Consider the following 17,156-nt stretch of genomic DNA (forward strand, 5'->3'; position numbering starts at 1 on the left):
TTTTGCTAAGCTAGCAAAGAAAAAAAGCAAATAAGGGCCAAAATGATGGAATGCTAGAATTCTGTGATACAATGTGATACAGCCAGGTTTCATCCGCGGGAATGTGGCTAAGTCCTGGAGACCTTGAGCTTCTGCTTTGAAGGTTGCATGGGGCAAGGACAGAGGACAAGTTTTGGGCCTCGCTAATGTGGGATACCTAACAAAAACCCTCTGCATAAAGCTGGTTACCCCAATGGCTCTTTACCCTCTGTATCAAAATGAAGAGAAAATAAACCTGTTATACAGTAAGTTTACACCTGTGTGGTGAAACTTTCCATTGAGTGAGAGTAAGAACCAAAATCTCCCCTGAGGATTTGTAACAAGTCATTACTCACCGTGGTTTATGGTCTGAATTCCTGTGACCAAGAAGGTCTAATAAACCTCAAACCACTCAGATTGGTTGTATCTCCAGGCAAATAGTAGAAGCAAACACAAACCATCTTGGAGAGACACACTTGCATTTGAGACCTCAGAAAACTCAAACAAATGAAATAATAAAATTCCAAAGAACAAATAATCCAACAGTCAAAATGCGCAGTCAATATTGGCTGGTATGACAATTATTGAGACAATTTGTCAGTTGGAAGATGTACGTTCCCTTGTGTTCCTGCAGCACCATTCCTGGGCATCATCCCTGGAGAAACTGTAGTACGTGTGCAAGGAGAAATGAGTATACACATGGATGCTGACTCAGTAGAGCCTATTGATAATTCAAAATCAGTAGAAATGAATGAGCTGTTTCTCAACAGGTGAATAAATTGGGGTCATGAAATGCAACATCTCATAGAATGAATTCATTCCCTTTGAACAAGTCTCAGTATCACTGTGTTCAATTTTTTTTAAGTCAATTACAAAAAGATGTGGGCAGGTTGACACCATTCATCTAAAATTTTAGAACTCAAGGGGCGTTTGGGTAGCTTAGTTGGTTAATTATCTGCCTTTGGCTCAGATCATGATTCCAGAGTCTTGGGATCAAGTTCCACATCGGGCTCCCTGCTCATCACTGAGTCTGCTTCTCCCTCTCCCTCTGCCTACTGCTCCCCTGCTTGTGCTTGCTCTCTCTTGCTCACTCTCTGCCAAATAAATAAATAAAATATCTTAAAAATAAATAAAAATAACAAATAAATAAAATTGTAAAACTGAAGTTACATGGTTGTTTAAAGCATAAAAAATACATGAGAATTTTAAACATTAACCTCTGAAAAATGTATTTTTTTCTGGGGCGGTAAGGCAGAGAGAAGTTGTGTGAGGCAGAGAAAAATAAGACTTAAGCTGTGCCTGTAAGATTTATATCTTTTCTTTTTTGTATGAGACAAATCTGAATCAAGTAATGCATTTTAGTCATACAAGTCTATTTTGTTTTTTTCTTGTCTGTATGTTTTAAATGCTTTAAATTATAAAATTTGAAACAAAGAAAAAAATGGTAGAGACTCAAAACCAAACTCATGTTGATAAAAAATATCCATAATTAGTTGCCTTACTCAGTTTTACTCCAGGTATATAATTAATGCCAAATAATTCTTTAAAAATAAGTCTCAATGAAAAATCTTAGTTGGGTGTGATGTGATGCAGGAAACCTGAAATCTGCTATCCAATAAATATCTCATTTATAACCATATTTCAGTCAACTTTGTATCAGTCTAGAAACTAGTATTATTATCTTTTTTTTTTAATTTTTATTTACTTATGATAGTCACACAGAGAGAGAGAGAGAGGCAGAGACACAGGCAGAGGGAGAAGCAGGCTCCATGCACCGGGAGCCCGACGTGGGACTCGATCCAGGGTCTCCAGGATCACGCCCTGGGCCAAAGGCAGGCGCTAAACCGCTGCGCCACCCAGGGATCCCGTATTATTATCTTTTTAAAGATATTTATCCCAGGGGTGCCTGGGTTACTCAGTCGGTTAAGTGTCCATCTCTTGATTTTAGCTCAAGTCATGATCTCGGGTGGTGTGATCAAGCCCCACACTGGGCTCCATGCTCAGCAGGGAGTCAGCTTGAGATTCTCTCTCTCCCTCTGCCCCTCTCCCCACTCATACTCTTGCTCTCTCAATTAATTAATTTTTTAAAAATCCCCCCTCCCCCCAAAAAAAACCTCCCCCAGGTTTTGCTATCCCATAATCTTCTCCTCCTTGCTGAGGGTAGAATGATTCATCTGATGGTAAGCGGGAACCTGCCATAAACTGGGCCTGCATGGCTAAGTCCTCCTTTTTCTTCTTGGGAAGTTAATATATCTCTTGGATAGCTAACTCTCTGGTAGGATTTTATAGTTTAGGGGTATTATCCCAAATCCAACACTTGGTGTATGTGCTTTGAACACTGAAAAATAAAATTAGCAGTAGAACGATAGATCAAAATAACATGTTGAGAAGATCCTCACAGGGCTTGGATTTGTGGACCACTGACTTGAATGTGTGGGGAGGGAGACTCCCCATTGGAAGTTCATAGAGTCTCACTTAGAGCATAGCAAGCCAAGAGGGTTTTCACTGTCATGTGATTGGAATGTAACGCTGTGGCCTGATCTTGGCAGGGGATTGCTGCTTCTGGCCGTTCTGTCCACTGGCCATTAGGTGTTTCGCAGAAGCAAGAGTGTACACCTGGGCAACTTCACAGAGCGTTTCAGACCACTCAGGCCCCTCAAAGGCAGGGGGGTTGTAAGACCTGAGGCAAGGTGCAGAGAAACAGTCCAAATCTCAGGAAAGGTGGTGCCTCTTCACCATCTGAAGCCAAGTGGCAGAGGCTTTATAATGCTGGCCACTGCATCCTACTCCCCAGGCACATCTGAAGCAAAGATGCAAGTCTAAAGAAAAGACAACCATTCCACACTACACAATGGAAAAAAGAGAACAACGTTGGCTGCTTTCAATGCAAAACTGCTGAATATTTGCATGCTATGGAACCCTGGGGAGATAATGGCTATAAATCATTAGAGCCAGTATCTAGAAAGGCTGTACTGCATCCATCTGCTGCCTCAAATTCCACTCTGAATTTAGGGCTAAGATGGAACCCAAGGAAGGCCCAATGTTGAATTTATGTTTATACACAGCCTCGAGGGTGGAAAATATTTAATTACTTGATGTGTTTCAGGGTGATTGTGTTACTGTAGGTGGCATGCAGATACTCTGAGGGAACTTGCCTGAGAAAATTTATGGAATTCAATAGCACCAGAGAAAAAGCTACTGTAGAGCAAGAACCAGTTTTCTCTGGACTCCTCTGAGGGTATGGTTCTCAGCTGCAGGTGCACATTGTAATAACCAATTAATTCAAAATCTCTAATAAAACACATGCATACATACATACATACCTCGAGAAATGAGATCCAGGCATTGGTACTGAGATACTGAATAGGGATGTCTAGTCTCAAGGCTGACAAATAGCTGACATTTATTTATCTACCAAATAAATGTTGGTGCCTTGCCCAATTTCCTCTCATACATTACGTGGCCTTTCACTTTCCTAGGTAAGTCACCTAAGAAATTTTAGTTATGTTATCAACATATTTTTCACAGCAGATAATCCAACATTGCAATTTAATCCAGCCATCTCAGAAAAGCTCAGTTGAATAGTCATTTTTCTTTGGAGACCAAAAGGTCTCACAATCCCAACACCATTCCTTTTGTTCTTGCTCTCCTGAAGTGAAAAATGTAAGTTTCTCAGTTCCCTTACCAGACACAAATTACTACCATTTAACCATGAAGATACAGGATAATTACATATGAGAATAATCTGGGTAATAGGGAAAATAGAATTTATGCTTTATATTTCTCAAATATATGCTGTCCAAGATATTTTTAGACTTTTTATGGCTGGATACTTCCCAGGAAAGAAAGTTGGTTCTTCCATCAGAAATTTGCTCTTTCTATCTAAGGATTTTTAGATCTTTAGATCTTTGGAAAGTACTTTCCAAGGCCCAGAATTTTAAGCCACTGAGGGATAATTAACAAGGATAAAAAAGGTATTGGGAGTTTAGCCAGCATCACACAGAGCCAGGCCCACAGCCTGACTTACAACCCATGTCTCCAGCTTCCAGACCCATGAGACTGTGCTTTTCCCAAGTCAACAAGTACTCACCACATCCTAGTGCTCATTATACACATTTGATTCTCATCTTATTTCTGAGTACTTATTGGGCTAGTTTTCTTGACTTGTCTGTTTCTATATTAAGCATTTTTGGGGTTATTAAAAAAAAGAAGTCCAATTGCTAGTTATTATGGCTTCCCGTTATGAACTTATTAATGATTTCTTGCTTGTTTATGACATTCCTCTGAGTATTTCCATCTCAAAATTTGCCATGAATCCTAACCTGTTTTCCAAAATCATAATTTCTGCAGAGAACAACATGTTCTATTGGAATCACTTGAAATAGTGTCACAAATGACTCTTGGAGATAGCATGATCCAGGTGCAATGTCATGTTCGCCTTGGTTAGTTATTGCTCTTGGCTTTGCCACAATTGATGCTCAGATTGTATTAAATAGACATGACTTATTTGGGTCTCACCTTGCCGATAATGCCGACAGAGCTCTCTCCACTCAGCTTGATGCATGCTGTTTAACATCACGATGATTCCCAGATTACATCCCTTTTCATTTACTGTCTGTCATTCCATACGGCTCAGTTCCTGGCCCATTGTCCCTTCTCTGTCTTTTTGGCTTCACTGTTCAACATGATTGCTGGATAGCAGTCTTGGAAAGAGATTCTGAGAAGATTTATCATACTGTGGCGGAGCTGGTGTCAAAATCCATTTCAAAAATTCAGATCTTTAAAAGTGAAGTCTTTGATGGTTTTAAACTTGCTTTGGAGTGTGAAGAAGCTTCATGATCAAAACCAAAACTTGATAAGGGAATATTTAAATGTTAATGCTAAGTCTATTTATTCTTATAATAATGATGATATTATAGCTTCTAACACCAATTGAGTACTAACTGTACTACTATATGCTCAAAGTGTTTTGCATGTATTGTTTCATTTAATTTCATAGCAGTCCTATAAAGAAACCTGGACAAATCTAACTCAAGAGTCTATAGATCTTAATTATCACCCATAGTTAGAGGAATTCAAAGCCATAACCAACAAACTCCTCTCATTAAAAAGGACAGGATATTCTAATCTGCAGATATTTCTTGGAGTCAAGTTAATTGGCTGTAAGTCATAGGACTTGTCAACTTTCATTTATGGATGTGGCAATTTTAATGTCTTTAAAAATGCAGGCACTATTTCTTATTCTTTGATTCAATAAACTTGGTTGAACAAGTATTTGCCAGGTGCTGTGCTATGTGTGGTTAGGACATTAAGTTTAAAAAGACACATTTCTTGCCTCAAATCATTCCCAATCAGATTAAAGAAACAGACGTGGAAATAAAGCCTTGAAATATAGTGTGATAAAGGTTCTGATGGAGGTGTACACAAAGTATGAGAGTGGGAAAGAGGAGACCAATCCATTTGGATTTATAGTAATATGTCAACATACTCCGATGTTCAAGTATTACCCTCAGCAATTCAGCTACTCTGGAAAAAAACCCTAAAACTCTGTTTCTTAAATAAATCAGCTTTTCCCCCAAGAGATGTACCATAGTGTTGCGATTTAGGAATGTAAGCTGTGGAGCCAGGGTGGCTGGGTTTGAAGCCTGGCTCCATTAATTTTTGGCAACTTACCTCACCTCTCTGTGGCTCAGTTTCCTTATTTGTAAAACAAGGATAATAATTTTAATAATAGAATCGTTGTGAGATTTGAGTTAGTATATGTAAACTCCTTACAGCAACACCTGATAAATAATAAGCACTATTATGTATTAGCTATTGTTATTCTAATGTTAATAAAAATATTGACATTCAATGAAAGATGTTTATAAAGTAACATAAAGTTATGTTATAAAGTAACAGCTTTTGATATCTTTCTTCAAATAAACTAGGTGATATTAATGACAACACATACATTTGAACTTCTAATATATTCTAGGTACCATGTCACAGCCTGGGGAACAAATGCAATTCAAGAGCTCAGGAATAGTCAAGGAGCTTGTAATGAAATGGCAGCAGCAAAAGACTAGCCACAATACATTAAAATGAGTGATATTTAAGTACAATGTACTATGGAAAAATGCAGATGAATGGAAAAATTAATTCAGCCCCCATGGACCCATAAAAACTTTATTGAAGAGGTCACATTTGAGCCAGACTTTGAAGGAATCCAACCAAATAAGTATCAAGGCCATTCCAGTCATAAGGAGCAATATGGCAAAGATATAAAGGGATAACAGAAAAACAGAAAGTTGAAGGTTTGTGAGGCGCTTATGCAAGAGTGGAGATGAGCAGGGAAAAGCCAAGTTAGTTCTTACCAAGAGCTTTCTAGTTAATTCTAAACTCAGGAAAAGGCAATGCAACATGGTAACATCTGCATTTTAGAAATACTCCTGTGGCACCATGGGGAATAGATTTGAAGAGAAAATAAAGGTAGAAAAAAACATCAAAAGATTATTGCAACGATCCTAAAGAGAAATGCAGATGGCCTGAGCCTGGGCCATGACTGGGGATGAGGAAGAGAGAAAATACAGTGGAGGTATCAACAAAAAGGAGTGACACAGTAGATAAAGAGAAGGTGTTGAAGATGACTCTGAGGTATCTGGCTTGGACAACTAAGTACTTGTTAATCCTGATAACCAAGATCAAAAAGGCAGAAGGAGAAGCAGATTTGTCTAAACTATCTCTTTTTAGCAGCTAAAACATTCAATCATGGGTCCGCTTCACTCGTCTACATAACCCGTCAGCCGTTGTAAGCAGCCAAGTTTGTGTGTGTGTCCTACCTGGGAGTATTTTATGTATTTGGAGTACAGGCAGGTATTTGGGAGAAGCAAGGGGGAGAGACTGGGGCAGTGTCTTCACCATCCTAGAAGAGGTATCTCCCAGACCCAAACTGTGGGCAAGAGAGAATGAGAGGAGAAAGGTGTGAGTGTGACTGTGTGTGACTGTGTGCATATGAACCCAAGTAAGACTTACTTACCTAAGCACCTGGGGAGGCAGTGAGCCCTCAGCAAAGGAATGGCGTCACGGTGTACAGAGTAGGCATATGAATATTCCAAACAGCCCCAAGAGCTTTCTAGCCCCTAGCTTTCTAGCTTTCTAGCCCTAGGGGCTCAGGAGAGCAGTCCTGATGAAGGCTATGGATCTCAAAGTCCTGGGAATCTGCTAGGAATTTGGAAATAGTTACCATCAGCAAGGAAGAGGAAGTGGAAGGAGAAGAAGACTAAAGTCACAAGCCTGAGAAACTCCCAAATGAAAGGGGTGTCAAGAAGAAAGAAAATAAGTAGTAGAATGTAGAACAGACATAGAGAAAGCAGCCAATGCAATGAGTGTCCGGCTGTGTCGGTTGGAGGGACGATGAGAGAGTTGGAAGCAGAAGGATAAAGAGAGGGCAAAACAGCAGGCAGTAAAATTGTGGAAGTTACAAGACAAGATTTGAAGAAAGTTGTGGTGACCTTGGGTCAAAGAGGTCAAGAACAGTAGAAGTCAGTACTCTCAATTCATAGAAATGAATAGAAAGAAATGTAACCAAATTCTATTTAAGTGCCCAGTATGGGGAGGAGTGCAGGAGGACGTACAGTGTATAGAGGTAGAAACGTAATCTAAGCATGTTTCTGGAAGCCTCAGTGCCAGGAAACCATGGGGTTGTTGGAGTAGCCCATCTGATTATTGCTCAAGGCCCCAGAACTGCACACAGAGAACCATTAGAAAGACCTTGAAACAAGGTCTGAACTGAAACAGTTCTCATGGCCACTTCAGGGACAAATCCATACCAAGATTTTTTTTCCATCACTTTGATGCCAAAACTGGGCATGAGACTGTTTGGAACATTCATATGCCTACTCTGTACACCATGATGCCATTCCTTTGCTGAGGGCTAACTGCCTCCCCAGGTGCTTAGCTAAGTCTTACTTAGGTTCATACGCACACAGTCACACACAGTCACACTCACACCTTTCTCCTCTCATTCTCTCTTGCCCACAGTTTGGGTCTGGGAGATACCTCTTCTAGGATGGTAAAGGGTTAACACTGCCCCAGTCTCTCCCCCTTGCTTCTCCCAAATACCTGCCTGTACTCCAAATACATAAAATACCCCCAGGTAGGACACACACACAAACTTGGCTGCTTACAACGGCTGATGGGTTATGTAGACGAGTGAAGCAGACCCATGGTGACTATGTCGAACTGGAGCTCAAGCAGCCCATCTCACTGAGCAGTCACTGTAGGGTTATAGCTAACTCCTCCTTGAGAAATTACAGATCCATCTGTGACAGATCTTCCAGACTTTTATAGTAAGTGTCCCAACTTTTAACTGCTAGCAGCTATTTAAAAACCTTTAAACACTGAGAAGAAATACAAAACACATCTGAAGGCAAAGGGGCCCAGAACTCATGAATGTGACACATCTGCCTTAAAGTTTTCAGCTTTTGAATCCAAAAACCAGAAGCATGGCAGATTATTCTGCTTTCCACTTTGTCACTTCCCCCCAAGTGTCCCTTGTGCCTGAACCATGTGGACATGTAGGGGTGGTGGTGAGACAGGAAAGAAAGACCAAGATTCAAGAATATAGATGTAGAAAATATTATGCAGCACAAGATAAAGAATCTAAACCAAAAGAAGGGCAGAAAACTAAGATCTATTGTACACTTTTGATGTAACCAATCACACACACGTTATTTCCTCATTTCATCTTCATAATGATTCTGATAAATATGAATCATTGTCCCCAGTTTACAGGTGAGAACCTGAGCTTCAAGGGGAGAAAGCAATTTGCCTGTGATTACACAAAGGTAGAGCTGGAATTTAAAACCAGATTATTCTTACTAGAAGTCATATTCCTATTCAAACTGGTTTCCAAGTGGCTGAATGCTCATGTAATGATAAGTGTGGATGTTGCTAATATAAAATATAAATATGTTTAGGACCATCTGTTTCTATCTAGTCAAGTGCCCTTTACCATCCTCCTTGGGAAAAATAGACATCTGGGGAGCTGGCCTCTGTCACAACTCCAATGCCGTTACTTCCTCTTTTTCTCCATCCAAGTTCTTCCTCCAAATCTCTGTTCTTTCAGACTTATGGACCATCTAGTCAAGAATGTTACTTAAAATGTTTTTTTCTTTACATAAGTCCATAGGGCTATGCTGAATCTTGGCATAACTCTGGTTACGTACAAAACTAGCAAACGTATACCTTAGTTCTAGAATTTATTAAAAAAAACCTATCTACCCTACAAGTGCATGGAAGACACCACTTCTATTTAATGCTCCACTGGATGTTTTAGTCAATATAATAAATAAAAAAGGAATAAAAATGTATAAGTATTGGAAAGAAGGAAATAAAGTTGTGTATTATGAGCCAATGACACAGTGGTAGACACAGAAAATCCTTAAATAAAATAATCTACAGGTAAATTATTAAAATTAATTTAGTAAGTTTAGCAAGGTTACTGGATTCAAGATCAACACAAAGATTGTATATCTCTATACATTAATTTATTTTAATGTTTATGAATTTTCTGTTAGAAGTCTTCCAATTATCTATTAGATTTATTTCTAGGTATTTGATATTTTATGATTCTTTTATAAATGATATCTTTTTAAAATTATCCAAATGTGTATTTTTTTACCATTGTTATACAGAAATATAACTTTGTGTGTGTTGACCTTGAATCCAACAACTTTGCCACAGTTACTTACTAATTTAAATGATTGAATGATTTCTAACAGAAAAGTTCTAAAACACTATTAAGAGAAATTAAAGAGAATCTAAATAAGTGGATAGCTATACCAAGGAGAGGGAGACTTAGTTTATAAATATGCCTATTCTCCCCAAACTAAGCTATAAATTCAAAACAGTCTCAGTAAAAATTCTAGTAGGACTCTGTGTTGAGTGTGTGTGTATAAATTGGCAAGCTGATCCTAAGATTTCTATACAAATGGAAGGGCAAAGAATAACCACAACATTTAAGAAGAACAACAAAGTAAGAGAGCTAATTCTGCTTTATATCAAGGCTTATAACATATAACAGTATGGTATCAGTCCAAGGAGAACAAAACAAAGAGTCCAGAAACAGACCTTGAGACAATTCGGAATATATCCCACCTTTGCCAGCTGGCCGTGTCTGTCTAGTGTAGAGCTAGCTATTACGGAGAGGTGTTTGGGAAAGGAGTGTATTATCACCCAAGACAGTCATCCTTTCTAAGGGTACAAGAGTTACACTTTTCAACTGTTCACAGTTCAAATTATGTGAATCTTGGTCAATTTAGATTATAGACATCAGACAGTGTCTCTTTCATCAACAGGATAAAATCTTACTTTAATGCTCTAAGTTGGGTCCAGTAAATTCAGTATCTTAAAAGATGTGCTTACATTATTGTAAGATTGATTAAAAACGGGATCAGTCTGCTACCATGGAAAATGAGAAACACTAACTACGTGTGTTTGCTAGGTGTGTTAAAGAGGACTTTCACTAGAGTAGATGATGGGTAACAAAATATTTTAGTTGGGCTCATTTACACTCCAACAAAATCAGGATATACCAGTAAGGTAGACAAAGAAAGAAGGATGTTGAGCAGACCATTAATTTCTAATGTTTCTGCCTCAGGAAGGACTGAGAAATATCACATAAGATGGTGGCAACAGGAAAGCAGAGAAATGGACAGATTTGAGAAGCATTTGCCAAAATCTAATCTAATAACCTATATCTAAATTAGTACATCAGTGTAGTATTAAACATAATGAACATAATTCCTACATTTCTCTTAATTGGAAGAAAAATTTCCATGTACATGGAATTATCAATCTGATCAAAACGGAAACAATCCAGGAAATTCTATATAATTTCTCATGAAAATTTTAAATGTCAGTTATACTTTCCACAGTTGTACTACCCTTTAATCAAAAAGTCCAGGCCCTTGTGCTTGCTCTCTAAATGCCCAGTTGCTATGACAGTCTTCGTCTACTCAATCCAATCCTTGCCATTCTCAGCAGGGCTTTGTATTAGAGGAAAGTACATTTCCTAGGCTCCCTTGTTCTCGGGCTTCTAGACGAGTTCAGCCCATGGAAGATACTGGCAAAAGATTGGAGTGGGCCAGAGAGAAGCAACCAGGGCATGTCTCCCTTTCTCTGTTGTGACAGTAGCTGCTGAGTCACTGCCATGGCCCCTACTCCTACTAGCCAGCCCTTCCTCTGCGGTCCCTGCCATGGTTCCATCTTCCACCAGTGTTTCTGGATCCTGGGAGCTTGGTACTACCATCTCTGTCCCTCCAGTTCTAAGGGTGGTAGCAATTCCCCACTGCTGCTAATCTCTGGTTTATTTTGCCTTCCCAACTGGCTTCTTATTTCTTCCTTCACCTGTGTAAGCAATTGGTATGGACTGAATTTTGTACACCTTCCCACACCCACAATTCATGTTTGGGGCCTAACCCTCAGTGTAGCTGTATTTGGAGTAGTAAATAAGGTTAAATTAGGTCATAAGGGTAGAGCCCTAATCAGATGGCATTAGTGTCCTTACGAGAGAAGACATTAGAGAGTTCTCTCTCTCTCTCTCTCTCGCTCTCGCTCTCTCACTCTCTCTCTGTAACATACATTGTTTAAGCCACTGAGTGTTGTATTTTGTTATGGTAGCCCCGGCTGATTAATTCAGCATTTCCTTGCATTGTACTTCCACTGTTTGAAATAGCTAAGAGAGTTTTCAATCTCCTGCTTACCTTGACTGACACATTCTTTATATCATTGATGCCATAAAATATTTACCATAAAATATCCTAATATGTGATCTTTCTTAGCTTATTCTGCTTTATATCCAGCCTTATAACATTTAATAGTATGGTATCAGTCCAAGGAGAACAAAACAGACAATCCAGAAACAGACCTTGAGACTATTCAGAATAATTACCCACCTTTGCCAGCTGGCTGTGTCTGTCTAGTATAGAGCTAGCTCTTATGGAAAGGTGTTTGGGAAAGGCATGTATTATCACCCAAGACAGTCATCATAACTCCTCCACTTGCTAGCTGCATGACCTAAGAAAAGTTAGTTAATCTCATTCATCTCTGGTTTCCTTTTCTGGGAAGTAGCCTAACAATAGTACTAACTTAAGAGGATTGTTCTGGACTAAATAAATTACTCTGTACAAAGTGCTTAGATTATTTTTAGGCACGTAGCAAGCTCTCGATAAATCTAAGGATTATTTTTAGCTATAATTTATTGAGCACCTATTGGCTGTTAAGCACTGTAATAGATATAGGGGACATAAAGATAAATAAGAAACAACACCCTCAAAAAGTTGCAGGATACTAACAGAGACAAACACATGAACAGGTGATTAACATAATATATGGCAAGTACATTAGTAGACATGGGAAAGCCAAATATGCATGATCCATTAGGGAGGCAATTGTTTGGGAGGGTTGGAAAGTAATCATCAAGGTTTGGATCCCAGTTATGTCAATCACTAATAGTTTTACTCTAAGCATGTTCCCTAATTTCACGTAAGTCCCTATTTTATCACCTGCAATAGGAGGATAATAGTATCTAGCTTATAAGGATATGGTAAGAAGAAACAAGACATAAAAGTACAGTTTCTGGGATAGTTCCCAGGGGATGACAGGTGCTAAGAAAAGGATAGTTATCTTTGTCAGCAATAGGGGAGCACAGAATTAGATTGCTCAACCCAGCCCAGTATGCACCCACCCTCCCAGTTTCCCACTCCTTCCCCACTCTGATCCATTTGATAATGACTGCCTTTCTCTCCCTTTTTCCTTCTCAGAAGAGAAAATTAGGTCTTTCCTACTTTTCTAGTATGAGTATAGATAAGCATAACCACTTTAGAAGATTTCTTGAAGAGAATCTATTAAATCTAAATATATGAATACAAAGCTATTCCACCCCTGTGTATCTATCCAGAAATCAGTACCTATAAGCACCAAAAGATGTAAAAGAATGTTTATAGCAGCTTTATTCATACTAGCACCAAACTGGAAGCAAACTCAATGCCCATCAACAGGAGAGTACATTGTGGTATAGTCATGTAAAATGGAATATTACAGAGCAACAAGAATGGGCTAGAGTTGCATGCAATAATATAGACACGTCTCACAAACAGTGTTGAGAGCAAAAGAAGCCAGAGTACATACTTTACTATTCCATTTATAGAAAGTTCAAGAATAGGCAAAATAAATCTATGGTCCTAGAAATCAGAAGAGCGGTTACCTTTGGGGAAGCATTTGCTGAGAGCAGTGGTATACTGGTGAATGTCTAACAATCAGTTCTCAAAAGAAAAGAAAAGAAAATCCTGATTTTCCAGCATTGGCCATTCCCGTAATATTAATACTCCCACCATGGTAGATTTCAAGCTACCAGTGTGATGTCACTGTGCACATGTTATGTATACAGTCTGCCCTTGGGAGTTGGTGTGAGCCAGCTCCAGCCATAGTGAAGGGGCATCCTAGTGTGCTGAAAATATTCTGGATCGTGATCCGGACGGTGCTTACACAGGTGGAGTCTTAAGGTTTGTTCACTTGATGGTGTGTATATTATACCTAAATAAATAGTAAAACGTAACAATGCCTGTAGGAACTCGAAGGACAAAAGCACTTATATCCATGTCTCAGGAAGATCCAAAGAGTTACTAGAGATTCAGAGACTAAAAGGCAGTGCTCAGATCCTCTTGCTCACCAACCCCCCACCACCACCACCAACAGTGAGGAGAAAAAAAGAGATCCCATTAGTCAACATTAGCACAAACAGAAGAGAGATGTTGACTTTCAGCTGGGCCGCTCTCAAGTTCAACTTGAGACTCAACTCAACCTCATCACCAACAGCTGATAACGCCACATGAAAGAGCGTTGCTTCCAGATTCACTGCTTTAACTAACTATGGCCCCATCCGTCACTTAGCAATGAAGATTACTCCACTGGGTGGCTCCAGTTGAATGTCTTAAGCACAGGACGCCCTGAACACAATGATCAGACAGGAAAATACACCAGCATAAACAATGTTACTTTTATTTTAAGTAAAAATCGCATTCATATCATTTTCCTAGTGTCACTCAAATCTTAAATATGTTCAATATGTCTGGAAGATATCTGTGATCTAGCTAAATGAGACATTTTAGTAAGACAGCTGCTCCTAACATGTACAGTATTTGTATATTTAAAGTTACAAAACGAAAGCAAAATGTTAAAGGGGCTTGATGGATGAGAGCTCGACACATCCACAGATTCATTTGTTCCCAATCTGGCAGTACAGGACCATAGAAAATACCAGACCAAGTATCTAGAAAATAAAATAACGAGATTAACATGGAATTTAAAATGCTGGAGACATTACAAATAGACAGAAAGACTATTACATATGAAAAAGATCCTGGCTACTGACAGTTCTCATCTTATTTTCCTAAGTCATCGCTCTGCTTGGATGACCAGTGAGACGAAAAGAGCATTGAGAAAGCTTTTGGAGTATTCTGTGTTTTTAATCAGTTTTTAGCTGGCCAATCCGCTTGTAACTGGCCCTGTCTGATTGTGCAGGATTGGCTGCCCTCAGAGCACCCTATCTTTCTCAAACACACACACCCTTCTGTGGGGCATCTACCCTGGAGCTCTGAAGAACTTAGGCCTCTGGGGGGCTAAATGTACCTACTGCTTCCATGAATAGGCTATGCGATCATCTGGTTTAGATCATCTGCATAAAATCAAGGCGTCTAGAATTTCTCTTGCCATATTTTTAGGCATTGCCAAGAGGAATGAAGAAAGTAACTTTTTTTTTTTTTCTTAAAAAGCTTCTAAATCTACAGGGAATAGCTTAATTCAGGAATTTCCTTTGAAGTGAAAAAGCACAGCTGAAAATCTGGGACATAATTTCCATCTCATTAAATGGCTCTCCCAAGAATGAGGGACCCTAAAACTTGCCCTCGTTGACTCGGCAGTCAGTGCCTGGCCTGCTGTGGCTTCGATGCAGAAATGATGGAAAGGACCCCTGTGTATTATAGATGGAAAGTTTCCTCCCCACTGAGGCAGGAGGAGAGCCAGGGGCCATTTATGCTGAGTCATCCTAAGTGTTCCTCCTGTACTGAGTCATCCTGCTTACTAATTCTTTCCTGGAAATGCATTTCAGATGAGAACTGCTGCCCAGTATTTCTTCCTTCTTAAAAACAAAACAGTAGACACCAATTCTCTGCAAAAATAATGATTTTCATCCATAATATTCTTTTAGAATGTTCTTTTAGAATGACCTGGAAAAGCCCTGAAATTTCATCTTTTTGCCTTGGTCTCAAGCCTTCAGTCTGGGAACAAGTATTAGGAAAGAGTAAAGAAAATGGACAAAATATTGGGATAAGACAACTCTCTATTGCCATTCACTGTCACATCCTTGTAATAGAAGTCCAGCATTCATCAGCATACTAGATGATTAATATCACATTTTCTTGCATCAGAAAAGATAATTTATCATTGTTCATAAAAGTGGGAATAATTAAAAGAGATTCATCATACAGTAATATATGCTAGGACGCAGGATAACCTTGTAGGCTGTGTGCATGAGTTCTCATATTCTGAGGCAGTCCAAAAAACGTTATAAAATTCTCATTTCCCTATCTTTTAATTGCTCTGTTCCTACGACCTCCTGTCAAGATAATGTTTATCCTACGAAGTGATGACTATCATTGTCAATGGCTTTTTCCCTCCCCCACTAATTAGAATGAGGAGTGAGAGTTCTGCTGATTTTCTGTGCTAGTAAGTTGTGTAGTCAAATAAGGAGAGATATGATAGCCTGGTTATTTAATTCTGTAATAAGAATTCCAATGTCTATAGATAAAATTTCCTTACAAAATAAAGCATTTTGCATAGATCCCTGACATCTTATCTGAGAAAAATCCCTCAGGGATGTGGTCTTAACAGATTGAAAATACCTATTGCTCAGTCTGTCACAGCCTGTGCCTAAGCAGATTAACATCAAAGGTCTAAATGTCAGAGGGTGATTTTTTCGTGTGATATTTGTCTATGGAAATAGTTTGAATATACTTTCCGCAGGAAGATATTTGTTTCTATTTCCTTCTTAAAAATAGTTATTAGAGAGATTTTTTTCTATGTATATTTATGTTTTCTTGAATTTGAATTTGGGAAACAGAATGGAGACAGGCCTCAGTGTTAAGCAACTAATATTAACTCCTGTAAGACAGACTAATGTACATTTTTTGGATACAGTTTTGTAGACTGGATATTTTCAAAGCTCCTTTTTTTAAGATTTATTTGTTTAAAAAAAAAGATTTATTTGTTTATTTATTCATGACAGACACACAGAGAAAGAGAGAGGTAGAGACACAGGCAGAGGGAGAAGCAGGCTCCATACAGGGAGCCTGACGTGAGACTCGATCCTGGGTCTCCAGGATCACACCCTGGGCGGAAGGCGGCGCTAAACCGCTGGGCCACCGGGGCTGCCCCAAAGCTCCTTTTTTAATAAAAAGAGGAGGAATATAAAATGATTTTTTTTTCTCTTCAAATCCTAGAGGGAGGGCAGGCTTTTAGATTGAGGGAGTGAACAACAAAAAATGGCCAAGAGTTTTTTGAATCAACCATTTGCTATATCTACATGTAGTCTAGAAATCACACTTAACTGGCATTAAATCAGGAAAATGGTGATACTTTGTGATACTACTGTACAAATTCCATATCTATAAATTATTCTTTGGAAGGTCTTTTTCTTATACATGTCTTTAGAACAAGCAGTAAAATACTAGACGTGTAACAAACACATGGAATATACCAATTTCATAAAATACTGAAATGCTATTCCTCCTGTAATCTTATTTTCCATTAAATGTACTTAGATTCTTGGCAATGCCTTTGGCTATGATATGAGAGACATCGATCTTCCTAGTTGATTGTGTCCTTATTTTCTTTGGCTTTGCTTCCGAGAAGTTTCTTAAAAGCATCAGTGGTTTGTAGCCAGTCATAGTCAATTGTCTGAATTCGAGTCTAATATGGATTTGACACTTATAATGACACTTACACTGAATACCACATTTAAAGCCTGATCTTTTCAATCATTCATTTAAAGTCTACTCCTCCAACATATATGTATGTGTGTTTCATGCTTATAAATA

General features: G+C 38.8%; 1 protein-coding gene across 1 annotated transcript in view; it reads right to left on the bottom strand.

The window, feature by feature from the left end:
- Positions 1 to 14,035: 14,035 nt before the first annotated feature.
- TSPAN8 (tetraspanin 8) overlaps positions 14,036 to 17,156 on the bottom strand; it is a 31,378-nt gene continuing 28,257 nt past the window's right edge. Inside the window, exon 8 of the mRNA XM_077913841.1 lies at positions 14,036 to 14,332. Within this exon, the coding sequence (XP_077769967.1) occupies positions 14,279 to 14,332 (54 nt within the window). The 3' untranslated portion in view covers positions 14,036 to 14,278. The remainder of the gene's footprint in view (positions 14,333 to 17,156) is intronic.

This window comes from Canis aureus, chromosome 11 (assembly GCF_053574225.1).
Source record: "Canis aureus isolate CA01 chromosome 11, VMU_Caureus_v.1.0, whole genome shotgun sequence".
Lineage (NCBI taxonomy): Eukaryota > Metazoa > Chordata > Mammalia > Carnivora > Canidae > Canis > Canis aureus.